This window comes from Daucus carota, chromosome 5 (assembly GCF_001625215.2).
Source record: "Daucus carota subsp. sativus chromosome 5, DH1 v3.0, whole genome shotgun sequence".
Taxonomy (NCBI): Eukaryota; Viridiplantae; Streptophyta; class Magnoliopsida; order Apiales; family Apiaceae; genus Daucus; species Daucus carota.
Window position 1 is genome coordinate 32,323,310 of NC_030385.2, and position 17,713 is coordinate 32,341,022.

General features: G+C 31.4%; 1 protein-coding gene across 1 annotated transcript; it reads right to left on the reverse strand.

Moving 5' to 3' along the window:
- Positions 1 to 15,091: 15,091 nt before the first annotated feature.
- LOC108221593 (uncharacterized) lies at positions 15,092 to 16,168 on the reverse strand. The gene has a single exon (XM_017395461.2). The coding sequence runs from the start codon at positions 16,166 to 16,168 to the stop codon at positions 15,092 to 15,094; it is 1,077 nt and encodes a 358-aa protein (XP_017250950.2).
- Positions 16,169 to 17,713: the final 1,545 nt, after the last annotated feature.

A 17,713-nucleotide genomic window follows, 5' to 3' on the forward strand; every position in this document is an offset into this window, starting at 1 on the left:
TATAATTTTGTATTTAACGTGTTTGATAATTTGCTACAGAGAACAGCTGAGAAATCCGTCCTCACGATTTCTATTGATTTCATGTTCCAGGAATTTGAGATTATTTTTGATTTCTAACGATTATTTTTGCATAATTTCCTTTCATATTGATAGTGATTAGGATGCACATATGTACTCTAATGCATTTATTGAGCCACTTTTTGTTATTGAGTTTTCCTTGCAGCTGCTGAATAGAGATGATTCGTCCATGCAACTATCGGATGCTCATCGTGTGAAGATTTATATTCACTTTTCCTCAACATCTGCTTATTGATCTAGACTTTTTGTTTACATCTTATCGTATGTCATTGTTGTTTGACAAGAACCACCGAGAATGAATATGACGCAATTTCTGTCCAGATACATGAATCAAACCTGCTATAACTCATATGTAAATAGGGAAAAGTAGTCAAAATATTGATTTTCAATGATTTTGGCATTTATTTCTTTTGTATAATATGAAGATGTTTCCCTATTCACTATATTCAAGTTTCAAATCTAGACTTTTTGTTATAATTTCAAATTAATGGAGTCTTTTTTCACTCCACAATTTTATCTCATGATAAGGAAGTTTTTATATATTAGATTTTTAAATATTCGGATACATGGATCTCGACTATTATAGCTCATATGCCAATAGGAAAGTCAGACTTTATTTGATTTCCACTGATTTTGACATTAATTACTAAAATACTTTTCTATTAAATTTTTGCAGTTTCCATGTTCATTATTTTCAATTTTCAAATCAACACTTTTTGTTATAATTTCAAATAAATATCTCACTCTATAATTTTAGCTCTTGATAAGGAAGGTTTTATATATTTTGACTTTTTTAATTTTTTTGATACATGGGTCTAGCCTGCTATAACCCATTTGTAAATAAGGAAAAACAGTCAATTTTTTTTGATTTAACTGATTTTGGCTGTTATTATTACAATACTTTTTTGTATAATATATACTGGTTTCCATATTCAATACATATAATTTCCAAATCAATACTTTTTTGTTATACTTCCTAATCAATGGAACACTTTTTAATGAAATTTTTATATATTAATTTTTTATATTTCCCGATACATGGATATAGACTGCCATAATTCATAGCAAAAAGGATTTAAAATTTAAATTTTTGTAAAATATTTTCAAACGATAATTCAAAGCATTGATTCTAGCACAATCCCACAAATTATGCATTCATTCTAACTTTTGTTTTTAACTGTCTTAACTAATACGTAAGCATTGATTCAATAAGTGCTATAATTCAAAGCATTTGAAATTTAAATTTATTTAAAATATTTTCAAACGATAATCTATTAAAATGGTTGAAGAGACGAAGACCACATAAGGATACTAAACCACCTGGTTGTGAAATTGTTTCTTCAAGTACCTCCAGAGTCGGAGCTTACGATCTAACTTGACTTCCTCAAAATAAGAATTGCAAGACTAATACAAATATGATGCATGAAGAAATGATGGGTGGTAAGTCAGATGTTTTCATATCATGGACGAAATATTTTCATCCGGGCTATGTTGATTTTAAATGACATTTTATTTTATTGAATTTAATTTTTAATTTGGGATTATTTGATGGTTTGATTTTCTGTTCTTAATCATAAAAATTATTTCACAACGCCAAAAAAAAAAAACTACAATATCAGAACACCCGTGCGCGGAGCGCGGGTAAGAAAATCTAGTAGATTATAAAGGAGAAGCGAGGGGCGTGTAGGTGGCGCCTCTCGCATTGCTCCTTTCTATTTTTCTAATTTTTTGGAATTTTTGTATTTGTAAAGGAGAAGCGAGGGCCGAGGGGCGTGTAGGCGGCGCTTCTCGCATTGCTCCGTTCTATTTTTTTAATTTTCTAGAATTTTTGGATGAAAAATATCAAAAATTAGAAATACTTTTTTTAGTTTCGGTACACCTATAAATACCTCTATAGATCGTAAGGTTTTGGATCATCTAAACACAACTTCCTCTCTTTCAATACTACAATCTCACAGATTTAAGTTAGATGTTTTTGTGCACAATCAATACCAAAAAATTGGCGGAAGGTGACAATGTAAGAACATGATTACTTTTAAAAAAAACACAAAAAAAAAATTAAAATTCGTCGTGCTTTGAATTGTTAATTACCTGTATAAATTTATTTTCATTTTTTCACCATGAATTATAGTCCAATTTTGCAATTTTATATATTAGTATTAGTATTATATCAAAATTTTTATAATATAAAATTTATTTTATCCTACAAATATTAATTTTGAAACGTTAATATAGTTTTTATAGACATCACAAAATTATTTTATTCCACAAATATTAATATTGAATCATTAATATAATTTTTATAAGCCGCCGCAACGCGCGGCTTCTCAACTAGTTTTATATATGAATCGATCTTGTATTGAAAATATAAGACATACGGATTATATGTTACAAAGACTACATGTCTTCAAATATTATTATTATTAAAACAACAAATAATATATATGATGAAAGTAGAAAAACTTGCCAACTTTTTCCCAAGAATTCGCCGGGACAATTAGTTATGTATCTCACTTTCATTCAAATTTCAGATTATTTATTATAATGTTGAGCGAACAATTGAAATTTTGCTAACTTGTGATTTAAATTGATAATTCCATTAACAATTATTTCATTAGTAATGTGTTAGTACATTTTTAATTCTACGATGATCTATAAGAAATACGTAGCGTCAGCTATATATGATGTGGGTGTTTGGGAGCAGAACTTCTGGGCTTAAAAGCCCAGAAGCCCACTTCTTCTCTTTTCTCAACCGTTTGGCAAGGGATGTGAAGGGCTTAAAAAAGGGAAAAGAAGCTGATAAAATAAGCTACGAATCAGAGCTTTTTTTTGGACCGAGCTTTTTCAGCCGTTGCTTCCTCCTTTTCACTTCCTATTGTTTTTATTTATTTTTTATTCTTCTGATTTATGTTATCTTTATTCATAGGTGATTGAATATAAAGATTTTTTTTAATTTAAATTTTTGTATTCAATTTTATGAAATATTTAAATATATCAATATTATATATTAATATTTATATAAATTTTTAAACACACTTATAGATCATTTAAATGTGAGACAAAGCAAACCAAAAACCATTTTTTATATAATATAAATATTACTTTAATCTAATATTTTCATCAACTTTTCTCAATTTATTTCGTAAATATCAAATAATTATATTACAAAATTACGAAACTATACCAACTTATAAGTTAAGTTATCCAAACACTTAAAAACTTATAAGTCACGGTGTCCAAACACTTGTAATAACTTATAAGTCTAAATCAACTTCTCACTTCTAATCAACTTCTTTACTTTAAGCAATAAGTCACTTCTTTTAAGCCCAGCCAAACGGCCCCTATATTTTCTCTCATCTATACTCTTTTTTTTTTTTTTTGAAACCTCTCTCATCTATATCTATACTGTTAAATACATGAATCACATACGCACCAATTAAGATATTTTTCTTAAAGGGTCTTTTCATCATTCTATACATCATTGAATAAACCATTCATACTTGCGAGTTGACCTGTTTTTCATTTGCTGCATAAATCATACAGGGTTTACCTTTTGATTTATATCTGGTGATCTCTCCCGTGACCTGTGCAGGTCATCCAAATCCAAAATTATTGGACATGTTTGAAAATGAGAGGTTTGGAATAAAATTAGGAGTTTGAGGTGATTTAAAAGTATGACCATTTCAATCCGCTAATGCTAGTATTTGGTAGTTAGCGGATTGAAATAGAGGTTTTGGCTCAAAAAGCCACGAGGAGTTTTTTGAGTTAGAGATTTTGATATGTGTCACAAAAAACTAATCAAACATCTATTTTTTAAACTGTTTTACAATAAACCGTTATAGTCAAAACATCTATTTCTATTAACTAGTCAAAACATTTAACTCAATCCACTAATAACTACTCCCTCCGTCCCAGTCAATAGTATACATTGGGGGACGGGGCGCGCGGCACGGACTTTAATGCTTCAATATAGTATAGTTCTGTAAATTATTTTTAAGATTTTCATTTTTTTATATAAAAGTATAACATTTATGGGGGCGTTTGGTTGATGGTTAATGAGCCCGGTTAACGGGAATCGGAACCTAATACACATACATTGTGTTTGGATTAGTAAAATTTTTGCTTGGAATGGGAACCTCATTCCCTTTTGAAGGGTAAATCAATACCTCCACACCCCTTGGGTTACCATTTCCCATACCCCTCATTCTCATTCCCATTCCCACCAATCATCCAAACACCCTTATTTTTATAAAAAAAATAAAATTTTAAAAATAAGTTGTAGGTCTATGTTTTATAAAAACCTTAAAAAACGTGTCGTGCAGTGAAAAAGAAACGTATACAATTGATTCGCATAAATGGCTAATTTAGCCTTTTAGTGTAATGGAAAGCTTAAACCACTGCTTGATAAGAGAAATGCAGTGAATCAAGTTATAAACAACTTTTTATAAGTTACGATTTGTTAAGATCGTCATACAAAGATTTTTCTTTTCAATAATTTATTTTATATTAAACTCGTCTGTAAAATAACTTCTTTTGTTATTGCATACAATAAATTAAATTAGTAATTCAAAATGTTAACTAATTAATAAGTACCGTGTGCTGAGCACGGACTATATTGCTTGATTTAAAAAAAATGCGTAAATCAATCTTTAAAACAAAGAGATATATTCCAAAAAGATGTGCTGAGAGAAATATATACCAAGCTGGGCTGAGGAAAAGCAACTGACATGGGCCAACACAACACTTACAAAAAGATAAAAACATAAACATTAGCCCAACTCAGCAAAATAGCCCACACTAAGAAACATCATCCTACACGTACGGCCAGTGTCAGGATATTATAATACTAACCGGGCAAAGCGCGGCTGTTTTAAATTATTTTTTGGTATATGTTCATCTTTTTAAATTGAGATTATTTATATTGTACATTTATTTATATTTAAAGTCATATTATATTGATATCTATATGTACACATATCCTCACTATGATATTTATTAAAATATAAACCCAAAAATATACACTATTTAAAATTTTATTATATAATTAAATTACCACCCAACTAAAATTATTGAAAATTTGATATAAGAAATGAGATTTTTGCCGAATCAGAATTCTTGTCATATAGTTATATATTATATTTATAATTATTCTAATATGTACATATATAATTTTTTAAAAATAATAATTAAATATTCTAAAAATCGGTTAGTTGACTAATTAATCGATAATCAGAAGGATTTTTAATCCGATTTGGTAAAATTCGGTTATATCGATGATTATTTGGTCAAAACTTGATCAATTAGACGAAAATCAGGTTGAATATTAAATTTTACAAAATTTGTGGGGCAAATTTAAAATTTTAAAAATGATTAGATATATATATTATTATATATAATATGAAATTATTTTCAAATAATGATCATGTTAATATTTATACTAAGTAAGGGCATATTAGTCTTTTTGAATTAAATTACTCATTATTGTTGTATTAGATATATAATAGAACTTGACAAAATTCGGTTAAAATCGATGGCTAATTGGACAAAAATTGGATTAATTGGTTGAAAATCATGTCGAACATTGGAATTTACAAAATTTGTGGGGGATAATTTAAAATTCTAAGAATAATTATATATATTTATTATTTTTACATATATAAAATAAAACTAATTCAGAATAATGATCCTATTATTTTGATTAATCATCGATTTCCGAATTCCCACCTTTTGAAACACGGGATATTTATAACATATATGTATTGGAGTTTTAAATATGAAATAATTTAATGTATATTAATGATTAGACATTAATGTCTAATTCCTTAAAAAAACATTAATGTCTAATAAATACGTTAGTGTAAAAGTCAATAATGACCTTTATATAAAAAAAATGAATTTTGAGCAAAAGGTAGTATGGTCACTTTGAATTAAATTACTCAAGGTTGTTGTATTATATAGATTACTTAATCAAGTCTCTTTTTCTTATGCCTTGCACTGATGCTTCACATAATTAACAAATAATTCAACTTTACAAGGATAAAACAATGAAATATTTATCATACTATAAAAGTAAAAAAAGAATTATTCACACTAAAAGTTCCATACATCATCATATACAATATATTAATCATTAATTTTTGAGAAACTCTTGTTATACAAAATCTAATAACAAAAACTCTGTGTAGATTATCATATCATAAAAACAAAAATAAAATTATTCACTTTTAAAAATTTTATACATCATGATCTATAGTCCAGCCTTTTATGTTTAATTGTTTGATTCCTTGAATTGTGCGAGGGAGCAATCCGGCTACACACGAAGGGTCTCTCCCATTCATCACTACATTCATTGATGGCATGTCACCAGCTGCAGAAACTATTAATGATCCAAATGCATCATTGGATGTTTCTTGTAGTCTCAGCAACTCTGATTTGAATTATCACATGAAGCGATTTTATGAACCAAACATTTTATAAAGAGTAGACAATGAAGAGAAACCATCTATATTTTTTTTAAAACTAATCAAACATTATTCAAATAATTAACTCTTTTTTTAAAAAAATAGCTAAGTATAAGAATTTGAATTAAAGATTCTTGAACGGTGCAAACATGTGAAATATACACTTGTTGAGGTTAGGCCTATTGATGACCCACAAAATAATTGATGCAGGACCTTGACCATACAATGGTGGATTTTAGGTCACTTGAGGCCCATGAAAGGAGAAACCTGGGTTTGGAATCTGGTACTCATGTGCCTAATATGGAGGGTTTATGTCACTATAGTTGAAAAAGGCCTGAAGTTGCCGAGAGCATTCCTGGATACATTTTTCTTTCTCGATCTTTCAAGCTTGATGTATATGTCTCGATCTTTTCCGAATTCTTGACTAATGTCCTACTTATAATAACAAGGATTCCGTTTAAGTAGTATATCACGTACAAACAAATTCTTGTTATATACACAACAATTTCAATCCAGCCAGACAATTTTGCATATTTACGATACATAATTCAACTATTACAAAATTTTAATAAGATTAAAAGATATATTACCTGTGGGTGATGTTGAAAGAGATCTGGAGCATTTTCTTCATCATTTACTACAATTATTGAAATAAAAAATATTAGAATAATAATACACGCTAATTAATTTTTAGAACAATTTTTTTACGTAACAAAAAACAAATTTTCATAAATTGACATATGCAATATGAGAGAAAAATGAAATTGATTTTGGAAACTTACCTTATCAATTGGAATCGAGAGAAAAGTCACGACGATATTAAGACCTTCAAAACTTGTACAAATTTCGGAAAATATTACAAAATTTAGGTAAGTGGGTCGACAAATCATTTTAAAATCGCGATTTCATAAAAACATAACATGTGTTTTATCAAATCATTATACCTAGATGGTAGACTATAGACAGAAGTAATCGGAAAATTATAGTTTTAGTCGGAAAAAGAAAATATTTTGAAGGGCGTTTATGAATTGGGAGAGAGTGATGAACTAATAAGCGGCGGAGTTGGGTATGAAAACCTAAGGTAAACATCGTGCATTATTTATAAGCAAGAGATCATATCTCATGGTCCATATCTTCTGAAGTTTATCATCCAACGGTTGTTAACCACCTAAAATTAGCAAGATTATTCTTTTAACCAAATGGGTCCAAGGGTTGAAATATGGGCTTGGATAATATCCAGGCCCGGTTCTGAGGGTAGTCTGGAAAGGCAACGGTCTAGGGCCCATAATTAGAAAGAGCCCAAAATTTTTAATTTATATAATTATAGTATATTTTTTTTATCAGGCCGGGTAAAAATATTAAAATTGATCGATAGAAATTAAATTATTAATAATTAAAAACAAAGCAATTGAGAGGTATAAGAAGTTTTAGATAGAATAGATTAAAAATTGATACATAAGAAATATTAGAAAAGTAAATCAATCCAACACACCCAATTTTATTTTATCACATTAACTTAGCACGCCTCTAGCCTTCTCTTTTTGCCTCCATCGCTCTGGTTTCCACCCGCCATTAAGTGTGAATTACCTTCCAAAAGCAAACCGCTGTAATCATTAAATTTCTTAAAACTCTGACTATGATAATTATTTCTTTCTATCATTTGTAAGCTTTAGCATCCATGAATTGATGTTATTCAAAGATTATACACTTGATAATTCAACAGTTTTTTTCTCTCGAAAATCTAATTATTGGCATCGCTTTACCAAAGGTGGTTGATTGATTGATTATTGTTCTATTGGACGATTTAAACTATTCAAACATCTTCAATCTTGCATCTTGCAATCTGTTGCTTCTTGTCTAAGGTGTTATCATATCATTACCTAATTTTTGTGTTATTTTATTTAAATTTTTAATTTACTTTTTTATACTATATTTTCTAAAAACATTTACCTGGAAGTGCAAAAAGGGAAAAGAGGTAACTTGAGGAAAATTAAATTGAGAAAACCTAGATGGGGCACACTGAGCGTGGAGGGATTTAGTGGAACAGAGTGGAGTCAAGTATTGGTTTTATAACTTGCCTAGAGCACAGGGATTTAGTGGAACAGAGTGGAGTCAAGTATTGGTTTTATAACTTGCCTAGAGCACCTCTTTGATCATTACGGAGTACGGAGTCTTGGTGAGACTTTAGAGGATCCGAAATGAATTGAGTGAGATCGGGAGTAAATTCCAGAAAAACGACGGTGGAAGATAACATTAGGGGTGGGTGATGTCATATAAAACTCGGATCTCTTGTTTGTATTTGATCATATAATTTGTTAGCCGTATATATCATATATTTGGACACTATTTCTATCACAGATTCAAATATTTACAATATATTACAAATGATAGAATAGTAAAATAAATTATCATATAAAAAATTGATAATATCATGTCTTTTGATAAAAGAAAGACTTGAGATATCATATCAAACTAGAGTAAAGTCTATGTCCCAAAAGATAAAAGGAAAGGAAAGAGAAGGCCATGAGACCCAAGAGACTCGATCACTGTTAACTAATAATGTGGTGACAGAAATATAATTTAAGGTCGGGCCAGATTTACATAACTTTCAGAAGATTATTATATGAAAATTATTTATGTGTCTTTTTTAATTACACTAGCCTTAAACCCGTGCAAAGCACGTGCCGCTATATAATTTTAAATTTATTATATATAATTTAAATTTTAAAATCATTTTATTAGTGTTTTAGTATTAATGAATTGAAATCTTATTAAGAGCATCCTTAAGGGGAATATGTATAATGGTTGGCTATATTGATTGGCTAAATTGATTATGTATATGCTCCACTGGAGTAGAAGACATTAGAACAAATGTATTTATAAGTTATGCATCTATTAATAATTATTATATAATAATAATATATATTAATGATAATTATAAATTATATTTAAAAGAATAATGGTGGGGTTTTTATCTTGGAGTATATCAAACTGTTCAGAGATGTAAGACTATGAGAACTCTACGTGTAGCACACTTTTTAGTATATCAAACTGTTTAGAGATGTGAGACTATGATAAATGTAAGACTATGACTCTATGTGTAGCAGAATTTTTTTTTTTTTTTTTTGAAAATGAGAATAAATCTAACAAATAAGATTCGGCAATTCTCCGTGATAATTCTTTCATTCAAGAAAGCTTATTATCTAACCGTCGGACATGCAAGATGACCGGGGAAATTTAGACAATAAAACTTTAATGTCCGAAAAGAAAAACCCGTCTTCTTCCAAGAATCCTGAAAATAAAACAACGGAAACAAGAAAAATATAAGTCGATATATATATATCAGATTATATATATGTTATAAAAATAAAAAATATATCTAATAATTAATTGTTAATAAAATCAAATATATATGCATGTGCTGATCAAAATATTCACACAATTATGATAACTCATAATTGAGACAATTAAACTCTTAATTAAGGCACAATTAATAAAATATTAACGCCCTTAATTAAGACACAATTAACGCCCTCAAATAAGGCACAATTAACGTCCTCAATTACGAGGCATAATTTACGCCCTCAATTACGAGACACAAAAAAACGCCCTCAATTAAGAGGCACAATTAACGCCCAACCATTACAATCATCTAAATATAACACTCAGCTGTGAACAAAACTCAAGGACTCGACTCAAAACTGACTCAGTGAGGAGCATGAACTCGCAAAGGATCATCAGGACTCTTAAAACACAAAAACACAATAGGACTGTACCAAATTGCAACCGAAAACAGAGGAAACAAAATCATACAAAACAAAACTCATCCAACAACAAAAAAGAACAGAGACTCGATGCTATTGACTCAGACGCGCGACTCAGTAAATTGACTCGGTGAAGACGATGAACTCGAAACAGACTCGGTGCGAAATCAAAACAAACAAAACCAATAAAACAAACTGCTACTCGAACAACAGCAACTCGCCGTGACTCGGTGACTAAACCACCGACTCGCTGTGTGCGCTTCGATCTTCGACGGTGGTTTGATTGTAATCTACTCCCCACATATCTTGCTGTGGCTTTGGGTGGTCAGTAGTTAGACAAGAAAAAGTACACATGTTCGTGGGTGGGACCTAGAATTTTAGTTATAAAGTGAATCACCAAACCAACATGACCAAACCAAAATTTTGTACGAATACGAATTATACGCTTATTATAATATAGTATAGATTAATAAGACGATATATTATATCTATAATATTTAATAATAATAAAAATATATTATTTTTAAAATATAATCATTAACATCAAATTAAAATATCCTACGGATTTGGCGAATTTTACTCTTGCATCATCAGTTGAGAAACAAAAGCATACAAAAAGACCAAACATGAACAGTTGGCCCAAATAAGCAAGCTCAAATAAAATGAACAGCCGGGCCAAATTAAATAAACAAAAATAGGCTTGTTAGAACTTGATAATTGTTATAGATAATATATATAGAGATAAAACTTAAGAAGAGAAGAGCTACATATTAGAGAGAGAGATCATCACACTTTTGTACATTCATCCAACCACATATTACAAGGTTTATATAGGGCCATAGATTGTGAGTTACAAGTAAGTGAAAGGCCAAAGGGTGTATACAATAATGGGGATAACTCAAAAGCTATATGTATAAGAGTGAAGGAAGCTAGAAAGCTAGGAGTCATCCACCTAATATATAACACTCCCCCTTGGATGACTCGTATCAACAACATGCCTCATTAAAACCTTACTAGGAAAAACCCAGTGGGAAAAACCCTAGTGAAGGAAAAAGAGTACATGTGTCGCATGAATAAAATATCATGACTCCCCCTCATTTCAACATTAATACAAATATTAACATATATCCCGGAATCTGCGCATCCCAATCTTGTGCACTAACTTCTCGAAAGAAGATGTTGGAAGTGCTTTTGTAAACAAGTCTGCTGGATTTTCACATGAGCGAATTTGACAAACATTAATATCTCCCCTCTGCTGAAGTTCGTGAGTGAAGAAGAATTTTGGGTCAATGTGCTTTGTCCGATCGCCTTTAATGTAGCCTTCCTTGGTCTGAGTGATACATGCTTCATTATCTTCGAAAATGACGGTAGGAGTTCCTTTGTTAACTGAAAGACCACATGATTCTCGAATATGATGGATTAGAGACCTTAACCATACACACTCTCGACTTGTTTCATGAAGTGCCAACAACTCGGCATGATTTGAAGAAGTTGCTGCAAGAGTCTGTTTTGTAGATCGCCAAGATATTGCCGTCTCGCCGTATGTGAATATATAACATGTTTGTGATCTTCCTTTGTGTGGATCAGACCGATATCCTGCATCTGCATAACCAACTAATTCCACTCTTGAGTCTTTAGAATAAAATAAACCCATATCCATTGTTCCTCGAAGATATCTAAATATTTGTTTCACACCAGTCCAATGTCTTCGAGTTGGAGCAGAACTATGTCTTGCCAAAAGATTAACAGAAAATGAAATATCAGGACGTGTACAATTGGCAAGATACATTAGTGCACCAATAGCACTAAGATATGGTACTTCAGGACCAAGAAGTTCTTCTCCTTTTTCTCTTGGGCGGAATGGATCTTTATTCTTTTCTAATGATCTTACAATCATGGGTGTACTCACAGGATATGCCTTATCCATAATAAATCGTTTAAGAATTTTTTCAATATATGAAGACTGGTGGACAAAGATTCCTTTAGATAAATGTTCAACTTGAAAACCAAGGCAAAGTTTTGTTTTACCCAAGTCCTTCATTTCAAACTCTTTTTTCAAATATTCAATCGTCTCATGAAGTTCATCTGGGGTTCCAATGATGTTTAAATCATCAACATATACTGCAATGATAGTAAACCCCAAATTTGTCCTTTTAATAAAAACACATGGACATATTACATTATTAGTATATCCATTTTTCAAAAGATATTCACTGAGACGTTTGTACCACATACGACCCGACTGTTTCAATTCGTATAATGATCTCTGTAATTTAATTGAGTAAATCTCTCGGGGTTTTGAACTATATGCTTCAGGCATTTTTAATCCATCAGGGATTTTCATGTAAATGTCAGTATCGAGTGACCCATATAAGTAGGCAGTTACAACATCCATTAAATTCATTCGGAGCCCTTCTAGAATTGATAAACTTATTAAAAATCTGAATGTTGTTGCATCCATTACCGGGGAATAAGTTTCTTCATAATCAATTCCCGGTCTTTGTGAGAAGCCTTGAGCAACAAGGCGTGCCTTGTATCTCACAATTTCATTTTTCTCATTTCTTTTACGCACAAATACCCATCTATATCCGACGGGTTTTATACCTGCAGGTGTTTGGACAATAGGTCCAAAAACTTGGCGTTTTTCAAGTGATTTCAGTTCTGCTTCAATAGCTTCTTTCCATTTTGGCCAATCATTTCTTTTTTTTTACATTCATAGATCGATCTGGGCTCATGATCCTCGATTTCCTCAGAAATGTCAAGTGCAGCTGCATATGCAAATATATCATCCATGACAATTTCTTTTCTGTTCCACCTCTTTCCTGAAATGACATAATTTATCGAGATCTCTTCATTGTCAACAATTTCAGGTGTTTGATCATCCTTAGAAGACGTCTTCAGTGATCAATTCTATGATGTCATTTGATGTACCAACTTCCTTATCAAGTTTCCTTGTTTTTCTTGGAGTTTTATCCTTGGATCCAATAGGTCTACCACGCTTCTGGCGTGCTTTAGACTCATTTGCTAGCATGATTTTATTATCTTCTTGAGGAAGTTTAATTTTACAAGGAACATTAACAGCTGGTATATGTGACTTTGTCACATTCTTGACATCAGTAAATGCATCAGACAATCTATTTGCGACTTCTTGTAGGTGGATAATCTTTTGAACTTCAAGTTCACATTGATTTGTACGAGGATCAAAATGAGACAGGGATGCTGCATTCCATAAAATTTCTTGCTTTTCTTTTTCAGATTTAACCTTATCTCCCCCTAATGCAGGAAAAACTGTCTCATCAAATTGACAATCGGCAAACCTTGCCTTGAATAAATCACCAGTCACGGGCTCCAAATATTTAATAATTGAGGGAGAGTCAAACCCAACATATACCCCTAATCTTCTTTGGGGTCCCATTTTTGTTCGTTGGGGAGGGGATATCGGAACATAAACTGCACACCCAAAAACTCTTAAATGAGAGATATTCGGTTCTCTACCATTTACAAGTTGCATAGGGGAATATTGATGATAAGAGGTCGGTCGTAACCGAACTAAAGAAGCCGCATGTAAAATCGCATGTCCCCAAGTAGTATTTGGTAAATTCGTTTTCATAAGTAAAGGTCTTGCAATCAGTTGTAGCCTTTTGATGAAAGATTCAGCGAGACCATTTTGAGTGTGTACGTGGGCAACAGAATGTTCCACTTCAATCCCAATTGACGTACAATAATCATTAAAAGATTCGGATGTAAATTCCCCTGCATTGTCCAATCTTATTTTCTTTATATTATGATCAGGGAATTGTGCTCTTAACCGAATTATTTGAGCAAGGAGTCGTGCAAAAGCAACATTACGAGTGGACAATAAACTAACATGCGACCATCGTGTTGATGCATCAATGAGTACCATAAAGTACTGAAATGGCCCACTAGATGGGGTAATTGGTCCACATATATCTCCTTGTATTCGCTCCAAAAAATTTGGGCATTCAATTGAAACTTTCACAGGAGATGGTCTAGTTATCAATTTTCCTTGAAAACAAGCAATACAGGGGACATCTTTAGATAAAGGAACAATTTTGTTCTTGAGAGGATGTCCATTTGAGTTTTCTATAATTCTTCGCATCATTGTTGAACCCGGATGACCTAAACGATCATGCCACATCATAAAATTAGTTGGGTCCTCTAATTTTTTGTTCACCACCATATATGATTCAACTGGATTTATGAAGGTGTAATATAATCCAGATTTATATGAGGGGAGCTTTTCAAGTAACTGCTTCACCCCTGAGACAACCGATGTGATATATAAAAATTCTTCATCATTTGCATTTGTTGTCTCTATGTGAAAATCATTTTTACGTATATCTTTGAAACTCAAAAGATTTCTTTTTGATTTGGTGGAAAGCATTGCATCATCAATAGTGAGTCGTGTTCCATTAGGTAACACTATATTTGCTCTTCCGGAGCCATCAATAAGATTTGATGCACCAGATATGGTGTTCACAGTAGCTTTAGCTAACTTTAGATGCAAAAAATATTTTTCATTTTTTAGAATTGTGTGTGTTGTTGCACTATCTGCTAAGCAAAGTGATTCCTCATCTTCTATGACATATGATGAGAGGCTGCTGGCCATGTTCTTCACACAAAAATGAAGCAAAATTAGAGATAAAACATCTCATGACATTCCATAGATTTGAAATTAAGCAACATATTAAAAACCCAAACAAAAGAAACTTTATAGTTCATCCGTAAACACATAAACATTTAATAAAATAAAGCAAAGCCTTTTATTTAATTGGCATCACCACCACCAAATTTGGCCACCTCCATATTGCCATCTTCAAAGAAATCAGACACTTCCATGTGAGTAAAGTTGAGTGGGTCAATTTGATTATCTCCACCAAGGTGAGTTTCAAGCTGGGATAGACCTAGAGGATCATGTTGCTCAGTAAAATTAGTCTCAACACCTTTTAAAGAAGCTTGGTAGAGATCAACAAGGTGTTTGGAGGTACGACATGTTTTACTCCAGTGCCCTTTCATTCCACAACGATGACAAATGCTTTCAACCCTTTGACCCATCATATTTCCCTTAGGCTTTTCCTCATTCTTTGTCCACTTCTGGTGGTGAGGTTTCTTTTTAAAATTTGAGAAATTTCGATATTTATGACCTCGACCATGCCCAAAACCACGTCCACGGGCATGTCCACGACCTCGTCCAAAACCACGTCCTCGTCCTCGTCCACGTCCAAAATCATTATTAGTAACAGCATTCACTTCAGGGAATGGTGTTGAACCAGTTGGACGAGCTTGATGATTTTTCATCAAAAGTTCATTATTTTGCTCAGCAAGAAGCAAGACAGAAATAAGTTCAGAATATTTCGTGAACCCCCGTTCACGATATTGCTGCTGCAGGAGCATATTGTTGGCATGAAAAGTGGAATAAGTCTTTTCCAACATATCTTTATCGGTTACATTTTCACCGCATAATTTCAGCTGAGAAGTGATTTTGAACATCGCTGAATTGTACTCGCTTACACTTTTATAATCTTGCAAGCGCAAGTGTAGCCAATCATAGCGAGCCTTAGGGAGTATCACAGTTTTTTGATGATCATATCTCTCTTTGAGATCCGTCCAAAGGTTTAACGGATCCTTAACAGTTAAGTATTCAGTTTTCAAGCCTTCATGAAGGTGATGTCGAAGGAATATCATGGCTTTTGCCTTTTCTTGCTCAGTTTTCACATTTCCTTCCTTTATGGTGTCTCCAAGACCCATAGCATTAAGGTGGATTTCGGCATCAAGAATCCACGTTAAATAATTATTGCCGGTGATATCAAGTGCGTTGAATTCAAGTTTCGTGAGATTTGACATTTTTCTTACTACAAAAATATAATTAACATAAATATTAATTCACAAACACATAAAATCAAGAAAACACATTCATACACGCACTATATGAAAATTTTGACAACTATATGAATGTTTAAGGTTAACTAAATAAATAGGCATATTGATAAAATCTATCACATGGCAAAAGCTACGTATAAAGTATATTATGCATGAAGACATGAGAATAAGAATTTAAATACACCTTGATTTAGTATTTGTTAAAAATATACCAAAATTTATATGCATGATATAAAAAGATTAAACATGTCACTAAAGAAATATATATTACCAAGTAAACATAATTTATATATTTGAGTCAGAAAAGTTCGAGACAAGAATATACATATTAATCTATTACAAATTAATAATTTAGACATGCATTTAATCATCATTTTTTTTAAATGAGGAATTGCCATTTCTTATAAACATAAAACACGTAAATATAAATTCTAGCATGGAGATATACAGACTTGTCAACTAGCAGGGCATACTATTCGTTTAGCAACTATGTCTCCTTAGTGCATAATCTCTTCAACTCGACAACTAATACCAAAACAAATAGTAAGATTTATATTATCTTAATAGTGTTTCCTAGATTTATATTAATGAAAACCACAAAACTGTAAAAGATAGCGGATATGCATTTTGGTTAGTAGCGATGATCTAAACTATGAGAAACCATTTTATACTACATCCTCATTCTTTACTGATACTCTATCCACCTCCAGAAACAAGAAACAATAACAATTAAAATATGAGTACTCCTAAAATACTAATCAGATTATAACAATTAAAATATATATGATATTTCATAATAGCATGCATGTGAGAATACAACCAAACTCAAGTCCTGACCTAGTACAAACTCATGATTATAATTATACTAGATGAAAAGAATCAACCTAGATTAAAAGTATAAAGATTAATGCGTAAATGTAGTCACATAAGTTTGTTGGTCAGTAAAAGAATTGTGTACCTCAAGTTGAATAGAGATCAGGTGATTGTATTTTGATATATCCTAGACTCCTGCGGCTATATAAGGAAAACTTATTCTCTTCACCGTGGCATCTTTTTCTTGCGTTCCTTCTTTGTGCCTTCGTGCTGATAACGTGTTATAGATAATATATATAGAGATAAAACTTAAGAAGAGAAGAGCTACATATTAGAGAGAGAGATCATCACACTTTTGTACATTCATCCAACCACATATTACAAGGTTTATATAGGGCCATAGATTGTGAGTTACAAGTAAGTGAAAGGCCAAAGAGTGTATACAATAATGGGGATAACTCAAAAGCTATATGTATAAGAGTGAAGGAAGCTAGAAAGCTAGGAGTCATCCACCTAATATATAACAATAATTATTTTTCTAGAACTAAACTAAACAAACCAGAGTTTACATGACTAGTTAGTGGAAAAGGAAAAAAAAATTTAATGAATCTTTTTGCTATTATTATAAATTTTATTTTCAGGAAAAAAGTTTATTAATTAATAATTATAGATTTATAGATTATTATTAATCAAATA

Coding starts and splice junctions, on each gene's coding strand:
- LOC108221593 (XM_017395461.2), bottom strand. CDS start 16,168: ATGTCAAATCTCACGAAACTTGAATTCAACGCACTTGATATCACCGGC.